The 11,620-nt window shown below is 41.9% G+C and overlaps 1 protein-coding gene and 1 pseudogene across 2 annotated transcripts in view; one reads left to right on the top strand and one right to left on the bottom strand.

Annotated features, from left to right (window-relative positions):
- Nucleotides 1–3,642: 3,642 nt before the first annotated feature.
- LOC121044449 (uncharacterized) overlaps nucleotides 3,643–11,620 on the top strand; it is a 31,512-nt gene continuing 23,534 nt past the window's right edge. Inside the window, exons 1-5 of one of the 2 annotated variants that reach the window (XM_040496747.1) lie at nucleotides 3,643–3,664; nucleotides 4,214–4,302; nucleotides 4,408–4,532; nucleotides 6,350–8,501; nucleotides 9,117–9,420. In XM_040496747.1, coding sequence (XP_040352681.1) covers nucleotides 9,215–9,420 — 206 coding nt within the window. In that variant the 5' untranslated portion in view covers nucleotides 3,643–3,664; nucleotides 4,214–4,302; nucleotides 4,408–4,532; nucleotides 6,350–8,501; nucleotides 9,117–9,214. Of the gene's footprint in view, nucleotides 3,665–4,209; nucleotides 4,303–4,402; nucleotides 4,533–6,349; nucleotides 8,502–9,116; nucleotides 9,421–11,620 lie in introns of those variants that run through there. The other variant, XM_040496748.1, reaches the window with a different exon arrangement.
- LOC121044451 (60S ribosomal protein L39-like) lies at nucleotides 3,723–4,249 on the bottom strand (annotated as a pseudogene).

The following is an 11,620-nucleotide window of genomic DNA, read 5'->3' as shown; positions in this document are numbered from 1 at the left end:
CGCCCGCGCGTCAGCCCGGAGGCCGCGCCCACCTGCCGGCGCGGCCCCGCCTCCGCCCCGTGATGCCGCGCGGCCGCCCCCGCCTGGGCCGGGGGGTGGAGGACTCGTGCGCCCCGGCTCCGCAGCGCGTCTCGGACCCAGTTGGGGGCCGCCCGGGGGCTGGCGGGGGCGAGCGCGGCCTTGGCGCAGCGTGGGGACACCGGAGACTGGGCGCGTGCCCCTGAGTCCCGAGTCCCATCCAGGGGGCGGTACCGGCGGAGAATCCCTTTCTGCGCGCGTCGCTGCGGCTCTTCCACCCACTGTTGAGAAGGGACGTTTTATGGGTAAAATTGAAAAGTTCCAAGGCACAGTCCCAGGTCTGCGGAATGTAAATGGACAAGGCAGCCCTAAAATTTATACACAAATGCAAAGGTCCGAGAATAACTAAAGCAATCTTGAAGAAGAAAGGTGGAACACAACACTAGCAGATGTCAAGACCTATAAAAGTTACAGTATTTAAGTAAGTACAAAGCTGTGGTAATTAATAGAGTACGGTTTGGGCACAGGAGAGACAAACAGACCAAAGGAACGCTATCTATCTATTGATACATGTAGTCACTTGGTTCATAATAAAGGTTCAAAGGTTCCTTTGCAGTACAAAGGGAAAAAGGATGGACTTTTCAATAAATGAAGCTGGGTCAATGGATATACATTTGGAAAACAAAATTAATCTTGACCTGTGCCACTCACAAAAGCAGTTGCAGATTCATTGTGATCTGATGCATGTAGATGTGAAAGTAAAGCAAGAAAGATTTTAAAAGAAAACGGGAGAAAATCTTAAAAAAGAGAGAAAATCTTATGATCTTATTCTAGGTAAAGATCTTAAAGAGAACATAAAACTCTTTAGGAGTAAAGGAAAAAAACGGATGAATTGACAACCTTAAAAATAACTTTTATTTATCCAAAGACACCATCCAGAGAATCAAAAGGAAAGCCACAGAATAGGATATAATGTCTGGTGTGTGTGTGTGTGTGTGTGTGTGTGTGTGTGTGTGTGTGTATACATACCTATCAGACAGAGGACCCATATTTAGGATACACGAGGAATTACATATTAATAATTTTAAAAACTGGGAAGCTGGTTAACAAAAAACTGAACTAGCTATTTTAAGGTACAATTCAATAGGTAAACTCTCAGCAAGAGAGATTTGTAGAAGTGTCCTACAAAGACACTTTATAAATAAAGAATATGTTGGGCTAAAAAGCAAGGCCACATCTACAGTTATAGGACAAGAGTACAAATGGAAGCCATATGTCTACATGTCTACCATATGTCTAAATATTTTAAAGTTATAAACCATGCCAATAAGCTGCTAGATAAAATGTCTTCTCTTCCCCCCTTACAAATATATATTGATAAGGATGACCTGAAAGGCCAAGATTTTTTAAATGCTCAGATTCATGGAAGTTCAATGCCAAAAGTAGGAAATACTGGAAGAGATGGCCCTGCCCTCTGACCATGGCCCACCCGTTTCTTACCTTCCTTGACTCCATCCTGCACCCCATGCACACATGCATGGGGACGCTACATCCAGGAAATTCAGGCTCCATCCACTCACCCAGCACCTCCCACAAACAGCTACATTTTGGCCACTGCTTGGTCCTAGGGGTGCACAGCAATGCCATTGACCCTTGGGACAATAGACCCAGGGAAGAAGCCAGTGCAGGTTCAGGACAAGAGCTGGGCTATTTAGACAGTGAATTCTGGTTCTCAGGTACCTAGCATATTCTGGAAAGTGGGAGGGTAACCGTCTTTGGGTGGCCATATCCCTTTGACCTCACAAAAGTCTCATCCATAGGGAGGACCTGGCTAGCCAGACTTGGAGCCTCTAAATCAAGGACTTTTCTTAGAAGGGCCTGAGGGTCATACTCCTAAGAAACAAGCTTCAAAATCCTCAACTACACTTTCCCCTCTCCCTTCTCTTTGTGTCCTATACTTGGACACCAAACAACTCAAAATTGTTTTTCACTCATCGTCTCTAACGTTACGACACTCACTTCATGCTTTGGGTGCTACACCTGTCTTCTAGCTGCCCTTCTTGCTTCAGCCCCTTTCCCTCTCCAATCTTCCCTGAACATCATCACCGAATCCATCTTTCTGAAACACAGCATTCATCACATCTCTCCATACATCACAGACTGCAATGGCGCATTGAAGACAGCATGCTCAATTTCAAAGTCACAGCCTTTTAATTAAGTCTCCCCATTGTGTCTCTCTTAGCACATTTACCACACTACTTCAGCCAAAGTCTTTGAAATACCCTGATCATCATCAAGGTCAAGTGAAAGTGCGTTAGATGGAGTTTTAATGTGAAGTGTGCGTTAGCCCTTCCAAAGCTGATGAACCATGTACCAGATGGATCATAAAGTCCTTATTAATCAAAACCTTTAATTAGCTAGCATTTTCTGTCTCACAGTTGTGCTAAATAAAATAAGACTTACTATTTCTTTAGACTTAGGTCTTAGTTGCTCTTTAGCAAGGTAAGACTGCTTCCCTTTTCAATGGGAGCCTTTCAACACCCCTCCCTGAAGAGGCATGCCACTCATACCTTTCTGGTCTAGAAAACCCGCATTTAACACATTCTTGTTCCAGGCAATGTTCAAGGCACAGAGGACATAAGACAAAGTCCCTGCCTTCACAGAGCTCTGTTCCTGGGGAAGCTTACATTTTTTTTCTGGATGCTAGTTAGAGGAATTTAACTAGAGGAGCAAATATTCCTACAGTTTCTAGAATTCTGAGTTGGGGTGACAGTTGTGGGGACAGGAATACCTTGTAGAAACACTCACATCTCAACATGTAGGAGGAAGCTGCTCATGTCCATGTGGCACTGGAGTCATTTTCTCCTCTATTTCCTGTTCTTCCTGGATGGATGCAGTAGCTCCCACACAGAGATAAAGGAAAATAGGAAAAATAGAAAAGTAACTCCGTGAGTTGCATTCAAAGGACATTGCGAAACCTAGAGTCACAGGGTGTCAGTGACCGTGAGGTGATGCCCGTGCCTCCCATCCAGAGGCCTCTGCTGGAGCACATACTCTCTTTTTGCCTGGGTCATGTTGCTACAGCATGATGTGTGCCCAGAGTTTGCACACAGAGTAACGGGCCTGTGAATAACCAACTTAATTAAACAAAAATAAACTTAAATAAAATATCAATAAATATAAGAAAAATTTTCCCCTCCAATAGAACTATAGTAACTAATGGTGCTAAGGAGGCAGGAATACTAGAGGCATTTGAGAGAGCGGAGACGCATCAGGGAAAATTTCTTAGAAGAAATGAGTTTTGAAATGGATCCACAACGGAAGGAAACTGGGTCCCATCTATATTGACCAGAGGAAAGGCCAAAGGCTACATCTGCCTTACCCAGTTTATCCCTAAAGCTCACGTGACCTGGGGTATCACTAAGGATAACATCAAGGTTTTGCTAGTTCATTCCCTCACTTACATAACTCCTGAGGCTTATGAAATTCTCTTCCCCTCAGATATTCCTGGGAGGATGCTTTCCTTCTCATGCCAAGCCTCACCAAGCCTCCTCTGTGGTTCACCAGCCTGCAGTGCTCCTCAGGGTGAATCCTACCCTTCTTTGGGCTGTGTTGCCTGGTGTCCTCCCAAAGCTGGAAAGACCATGTAAGTGCCCCCTGATGCATCCTTGACAGCCATTAAGCTGTCTATGTAGCGGTGTCTCATGCCTTTAATTTGCATTTCTCTGATGATTATGTTGTTGTTGAGCATCTTTTTACTTGCCTTTTGTGTACTTTCTTTGGTGAAAAGTTTACTGAATCTATTTAAGTCTATTAAATCTTATGCCCACTTTTAACTGGGTTGTCTTCTTATTGTTGACTTGTAAGAATTCTTTTTTTTTTTTCCCCCAAACAGAAGGTCTCACATATGTATTGTTGAACTAACCTACTGGTGCAGAAGCATGTAAGAGAGAAAAATCATTTCCCCGATAAAACATATCCATTGTTCAAGTAGTAGTGATGTTTACAGAATGATAGGATCTGAGGGCGTAACTTTCATGCAGCATAAATATGTTTGCCATCTCACGTGCGATCCCTTATAGACCCAGCTTGGTTCTTCTCCACTGCCTCCTCTTGGAGTTGTACCTGATTTTATTGCCAATTTTCATCTGAATCCATGAGGAGTGGGATGATTTTGCTTTTGTTTCTTGGCCAGGAATTGTTTGATCCTGAACATCTTGTGAGACGACATGGCAAAGAAAGGTCAACCACACACAGCACAATGGCTGAGAAAAGGAGAGAGAAGTAAGAATTCTTTTTTTTTTTTTTTTTAATGTTCATTTATTTATTTGGCGGGGGGTGGTGCAGGGAGAGAGGGAATCACAAGAAGGCTCCACACTGTCAGCACAGAACCCTATGTGGAGCATGAACCCGTGAACCATGAGATCGTGACCTGAGCTGAAATCAAGAGTTGGACATGTAACCAACTGAACCACCCAGACACCCCAAGAATTTTTTCACCAGATATATGATTGGTAAATATTTCTCTCAGTCTGTGGTTTATCTTTTCAATTTTAATTTTTTTTTAACGTTTATTTATTTTTGAGACAGAGAGAGGCAGAGCATGAACGGGGGAGGGTCAGAGAGAGGGAGACACAGAATCCGAAACAGGCTCCAGGCTCTGAGCTGTCAGCACAGAGCCTGTCGCGGGGCTCGAACTCACGGACCGCGAGATCATGACCTGAGCCGAAGTCGGCCGCTTAACCGACTGAGCCACCCAGGCGCCCCTATCTTTTCAATTTTAATGATGTCTTTTGTAGTGCAAAAGTTTTAAATTTCCATGAATTCTAATTTCCTGATTTTTTTTTCCTTTTATGGATTTTAAAGCTATACATTTCCCACTAACTACTGCTTTAGCTGTATCCAGTACATTTTGATCTGTTGTGTTTTCATGTTATTTCAATTCAGACAATTTTCTAAGTTCCCTTGTGATTTCTTCTTTGATCTATAGGCCATTTATTAGTGTGTTGTTCAATTTTTAAATATTCAAGGATTTCCCAATTTTTTTCTAACGTTTATTTTATTTTTGAGAGAGAGAGAGAGAGCATGAGCAAGGAAGGGCAGAGAGAGGGAGACACAGAATCTGAAGCAGGCTCCAGGCTCTGAGCTGTTAGCACAGAGTCCAACGTGTGGCCCGAACCCACAAACTGTGAGAAGATCATGACCTGAGCTGAAGCAGACGCTTAACCAGCTAAGCCATCCAGGTGCCCTTGTATTCATTTCTTTCTTTCTTTCTTTCTTTCTTTCTTTCTTTCTTTCTTTCTTTCTTTCTTTCTTTCCTTTCTTTTCTTTTCTTTTCTTTTCTTTTCTTTTCTTTCTTTCCCTTTCTTTCCTTCTTTCTTTTTTTATTTCTTTCTTCCTTTTTTTTAGAAAAAGAGAGGGCACAAGTGAGGAAGGGGCAGAGAGAGAGAGAGAGTCCCACAAGGGGCAGAGAGAGAGAGAGAGGAGCGGGGTTCACCCAAAGTGGGGCTCGAGCTGACCCAACGTGGGGCTCAAACTTATGAACCATGAGATCATGACCTGCGCTGAAGTCCCATGCTTAACCAACTGGGCCACCCCAGCAACCCTCATTTTTTTTATAGGGCTGCTAACAAATTGGGTAGCTTAAAACAACAGAAATTGATTCTCCTACCGTTCTGAGGCTAGAAGTCTGAAATTAAGGTGTCATCAGGGGCATGCTTTCTCTCAAGGCTCTAGGGAAGAATCCTTCTCTGTCTCTTCCTAGCATCTGGTAGTTGTCAGTAGTCCCTGGTGCTTCTGGCTGATAGATACATCACTGCAATCTCTGCCTCCATCATTGCATGGCATCCTGTCTCCCTGTCCAAATTTCTCTCCTCTTATAAGGATATCAGTCATTGAATTAGGGCCTACTCACATCTAGTATGACCTTATCTTTAACTTGATTACATCCTTCAAAAAACATATTACTAAATAAAGTTGCTTTCACAGGTTCTCAGTAGAGATGAAATTTGGAAGGACACTGTTCAACCCAGCACAGCACTCTTGCTGTCTTTTGGTTCCTTTTTGCAAGGGATAGCTTGTTCCCATCACTTTATGTTCTACCTATTTGTGTTTTGAATCAAGGTTGTATCTCTTATAGATAGAATTGGGTTTTGCTTTTTTATGCAGTTTGTCGATGTCTGTGTTTTGATTAGGGTGTTTAGAGAATTCAGATTTAATATGATTATTGATTTAGTTGTACATTTGTCATTTTGCTATTTGTTTTCTATTTTCTCCTTCTTGATTGCCGTCTTTTATGTTAAATAATGTTTTCACTATTTTTTTTTTTAAGTAGGCTCCATGCCCAACATGGGACTTGAACTCATGGCCCTGAGATCAAGAGCCGCATGCTCTACTGACTAAGCCAGCCAGCTGCCCTTAGTATGCAATTTTAATTCATTGTTGATTACTTTTAGTATTTTTGTAAAAAGATTTTGTTAAAAGTAATCTCTGCACCCAATGTGGAGCGTGAACCTATGATCTCAAGATCAAGAGTCACATGCTCCACCGACTGAGAAGGCCAGGCATCCCTACTTTTAGTATTTTTTAAAGTTATTTTCTTGGCATTTGCTTTTGGGATTATAATGTGCATCTTAAAAAAAAACTTTGCTTCAGCTCAGTACTAATTTAATCCTGGTAAAATAATGAAAATTTGCTTTAATGTAGTTCTATTCTCCATCCCCTCCTTCATGCTTTTATTCTTGTAAACCCAACAATATAGTGTTATAATTGTTATTTTACATAATCTTATATTTTTAAATCTGTTAAGAGAAAAAATGCATGTATGGTTTTGATAATTCCTTATGTAAGTAACTGTATAGAAATTTTTCACTGCTTTCTGTTGGTTTGAATTACCATCCAGTGCCATTCCCCTATAGGCTGAAGGATAGTATGTCTTGTAATAGACAGACTCTCCTGCCTCTGGGAAATCACTTTCACTGACAACGATCCTGGGTGTCTTCACCCATTGCTCCAAACTGGGTGAGCCAGTTTGGCAATAGAGAAGGCAATAGAGAAGCTGCTGGTCCTCATGGACTTCCCTCCCTCGTAGAGCCCCATGTTGATGGCATAGGTGGAGTCAGCCCCATAGTAGAACTCCATAGAGCTTCACAAAGTCCAGCAAGTACTCAAGCATAAACGCACCTTGGATTGTTGTATGCATTTGGTCAGTTTCCAGGGTGTTGAAATGGTTGTTTTAGGGCAGTTCCATCCCATATTTCCAGTTGCTTCTAGGGAAGAGAATTTGACAATCTCTTCACTCAACTGTTACCAGAAATCGTGCCTCAATCACTATCCTTCCCAACATTTTTGCAATTAATTCCTTGAACCAAATTCCCTCCATTTACAACAAATTTTTAATAGAGAGAAAAAAATATTTTTGAGAGAGAGAGAGAGAGAGAGAGAGAGAGAGAGAGAGAGAGAGACAGAGCATGAATGGGGATGGGGAGCAGAGAGAGAGGGAGACACAGAATCTAGAACAGGTCCCAGGCTCCAGAGCTTCGAGACAGAGCCTGACGCAGGGCTCAAACTCACAAACTGTGAGATCATGACCTGAGCTGAGGTCGGACACTTAACCAATTGAGCCACTCAGGCAACCCCAGATTCCCTCCATTTTAAATACCTAGAGTCATTTCTGTTTTCTTGACCAGACACAACTCAGACCCTGTAATCTTTAGAAACTTACTGAAAGTCCGGGGATGGCTAATAATCTGAATAGGAAATCATTCTCAAAGATTTGGCACCATTCATACACCCCAGTCTTCAGCTTCCTCACTAATGAAGTGAAACTTTTCATAACAATTAAGTTGTTCCATGGAATAAGTGAGTTGATGCGTGGAAAACATCTGAAACACAGTACACACCTAATAGGAATTAAAGTCTATTTTTCCTGTAGCTTAAGCCCCATTCCTTTTAGTGTTCTCAAGAAACTGCCAGAATATTCCCTCAACAAACCCTTGTGAAAACCCACACGAGGGAACTAGAAAGAAGCCAAGTTAATTGAACTGCTCAATGATTCATCGTCTGCCTTTCATTAGCCCTGGTGCCAGATTTCATTTTCATTCCCCACAACAAAACTGCCTGAAGACTCAAAGTTGAATCTTATTTTTATGACTGGATTGATTAGCACAGTTCACTTTTCCTCGTAGTTTAGTCTAGTTCTTATTCTTTTGAATAAGCATGACTTTAAATACTGCAGAAACAGCAGATCTTCCATAGCTCCATGTATAAATTATGATGTTTGTCAGCAATCCTGCCTGTGACGTCAGTAGCAGAGTCAGCTAACAGTTGCTGGGCGGTGCCACGGTCTTGAACTGTCGCGTGGATGTAAATAGATTCCTGCTGCTGGTTAAAAACAAAAGACAAAAAACTGGATTCCTTACATCTAGAGTGAATTCAGTGGTCTACTGTTTGCCTTAGAGAGTGGGAAGTATCGTCTCAGAAAGGTAAGCAAAAACCTTCATCGTCCCCCCTCCCCCACCGCCTTGTTGGTTCTCTGTGGGAAGCTACACTCTTGGAATTATCGATCAAACATTTCAGCATTGCAATTTTGTCCATTCGCCCATACGATGCTTGAAATTTCCATATGGTATCCTCAGCTTGTCATTCAGCCTTGTATACATCCAGGGGAAGGAAGTTTATTAAGCCCCAAGTAAGAGTATTCTTAGGATCTTTGAGAATTTTGATTTGAGATGCCCATTCAATCTAAGAGAGAACTTTGTCTTGCCACATGGCTTTCTTTCATTCCTTGTTCTGAGAAGCTCCGAAGAATAAAAGGCAATATTTCTTTCCTCTACTGTATTAGTTCTACAAATAAAGAAGACCTCAGTCATATCTTCATAGTTAGATTCACCGTTGGTTAAACTATCTGTTTCATACAGTTTGTGTATGTAAGCCTGTTTTCCATCCTGTTTGCCTTCCTCTAAACCTGTCCCGTGTGTCCTTATTTTACTTTTTTACGTGTTGCTGCTAAGCCACAATATATTCTGTACTTTGAAGGTCCTGAAAATTACCCCCCCATTTAGCTCTTTAATATTTTATAGATTTCTTTCCCATTGTAGGGGTCAAATTAGGTGAACATCAAGGCAGAGAAATATTTATACATGTCGGTCAGCGTGGGCTAAGACCACATCATACTTCTGTTCAGAGACTAGAAGAGATGGAATCTTTTCTCTCAGAAGACATTGGCTCTATGATACAGAACAAGGCCATTGAGAGAATCATCTCCCCAATGACTGTTCAACTCTGCCATCTGATCATTTCGATGGAGAAGAAAGACATGGAAAATGAAGCATTTGCCTGTTTGGAGAAGATGGCGGAAGAATTGGCCCAAGCTAGTGAAGACTTTGTGCAAGTTGCCAAAAGGTAAAAAATAATTGCAAAGAACTCAAGCCCTTTACTCTGACAAGCTTGCAGAAGAAGAGGGTTAACTAGAGCCTTGCTGTAGTCTCCTTAAATGTTTTCAGAAAGAAGTCAGGTGGGAAAATAAATTGGTAAAACATAAAGTAAACCTACTTCATAGGTTGTTACTTATTAGTTGGTGTGTACTTTCAGTATACAAACACTTCAGAATTAGTTGGGTTTTCTACTAAGAAGCCAATTATATGTCCCATCAAAAGGTTTCTAGATTTTTTTCTTCTTTCGCAGATTATTTTTTGTTACAGCGATAAGCATTTTCAGAGTTGTCCAAACATAGCTTGCATTATCTGTCATTCAGTGCATTGGGCCTGATCATGAACAAACTTGCATACAAGTTATTTACATATTGAATTCAGTTCCGGGGTTCATATAAAAGGGCCTAGTTGTAACAACAAAACCAAACTCTATAAATGAAACAGAGTTGAATACTACAACAAAAGTTTTACATTTTCACTGCCCCAGACTATAAAAAAACATTTTAATGTTTATTTATTTTTGAGAGAGACAGAGACAGAGCACAGGCAGGGGAGAGGCAGAGAGAGAGACACAGAATCCGAAGCCGGCTCCAGGCTCTGAGCTGTCAGCACAGAGCCCGACGTGGAGCGTGAACTCATGAACTGTGAGATCGCTTAACAGTTGGACGCTTAACTGACTGAGCCACCCAGGCGCCCCTCACTGCCCCAAAATTAACATAAGTGCAGCGGGTAGACTGACTTTATTTTTTTATTTTTTTTTTAACGTTTATTTATTTTTGAGACAGAGACAGAGCATGAACAGGGGAGGGTCGGAGAGAGAGGGAGACACAGAATCGGAAGCAGGCTCCAGGCTCTGAGCCATCAGCCCAGAGCCCGACGCGGGGCTTGAACTCATGGACCGCGAGATCGTGACCTGAGCTGAAGTTGGACGCTTAACTGACTGAGCCACCCAGGCACCCCTAGACTGACTGTTTAAAAAAATTTTTTTTAACGTTTATTTATTTTTGAGACAGAGAGAGACAGAGCATGAATGGGGGGAGGGTCAGAGAGAGAGGGAGACACAGAATCCGAAGCAGGCTCCAGGCTCCGAGCTGTCAGCACAGAGCCCGACGCGGGGCTCGAACTCACGGACCGTGAGATCATGACCTGAGCCGAAGTCGGATGCCTAACCGACTGAGCCACCCAGGCGCCCCTAGACTGACTGTTTAAATGCCAGCCCCAACCACTTGCTGGTTGTCTGGCCACGGCTAACTTCTGAAATCTCTGGGAGACTCATCTGTGAAGGTAGAGACAATAATGAAACCTCCCTCAGACGACTGTCATCAGTGTATGAGAAATAATCCACACAAGTCACTGAGTACAGTGTCTTTATCATGGTAGTTGATAGATAATTCCTGTAGATATACCTTTAAAACAGGAAGAGGACTCATAAATATTCCTCTTTCATCCAACAAGTATTTATTGACCTTAGTAAAGTATCAGGTACTATTCAAAGTGCTGAAATATAGCAGTGAATAAGGTGTTCACAGTTTCTGCATTCAGGAGCAGTAGAGCACACAGAAAAGAAAAAAAAAAAAAAAAAAAAAACACATAACTTCGTCAAAAGGAAAAAAAAAAAAAAACCCTAAATAGAAAAGTGGGAAAAGTACAGGTATTTCACTAAAGAAGAAATTATAACAAATTTAAAATTTCTTTTTACATTTATTTATTTATTTCTGAGAGACAGAGAGAGACAAAGCACAAGTGGGGGAGGGGCAGAGAGAGAGGGAGACAGAATCCGAAGCAGGCTCCAGGCTCTGAGTTGTCAGCACAGAGCCTGATGTGGGGCTCGAACTCCCAAACCGTGAGATCATGACCCGAGCCGAGGTCGGACACTGAACCGACGGAGCCACCCAGGCACCCTAAAACGGATTTTAAATATGAAAAATATATCTAATTTTAGACTCAGTAGTTTGTTTAGCAAACAACAAAATGCAAATAAAAATGGTAAGATGCTATTTTTCTGGCCTCACAGAAATAAAAATTGTGAGAAACTAGAAATAAGCTCAATGTCCCAGTCTAGTAAAGCATGATGTAACTTTATGGTGAGACATAAAATACAAACTAGATGCTAAAAATGTTGATGAACATTTGTAATTAGGGACACCTTGTAGCATTCCTTTACATGGAGA

Source organism: Herpailurus yagouaroundi, unplaced genomic scaffold (genome assembly GCF_014898765.1).
Source record: "Herpailurus yagouaroundi ecotype Mexico unplaced genomic scaffold, PumYag 188, whole genome shotgun sequence".
Lineage (NCBI taxonomy): Eukaryota > Metazoa > Chordata > Mammalia > Carnivora > Felidae > Herpailurus > Herpailurus yagouaroundi.
Note: the sequence above shows the minus strand (reverse complement) of the source record. Positions and strands in the feature narration are given on the sequence as shown.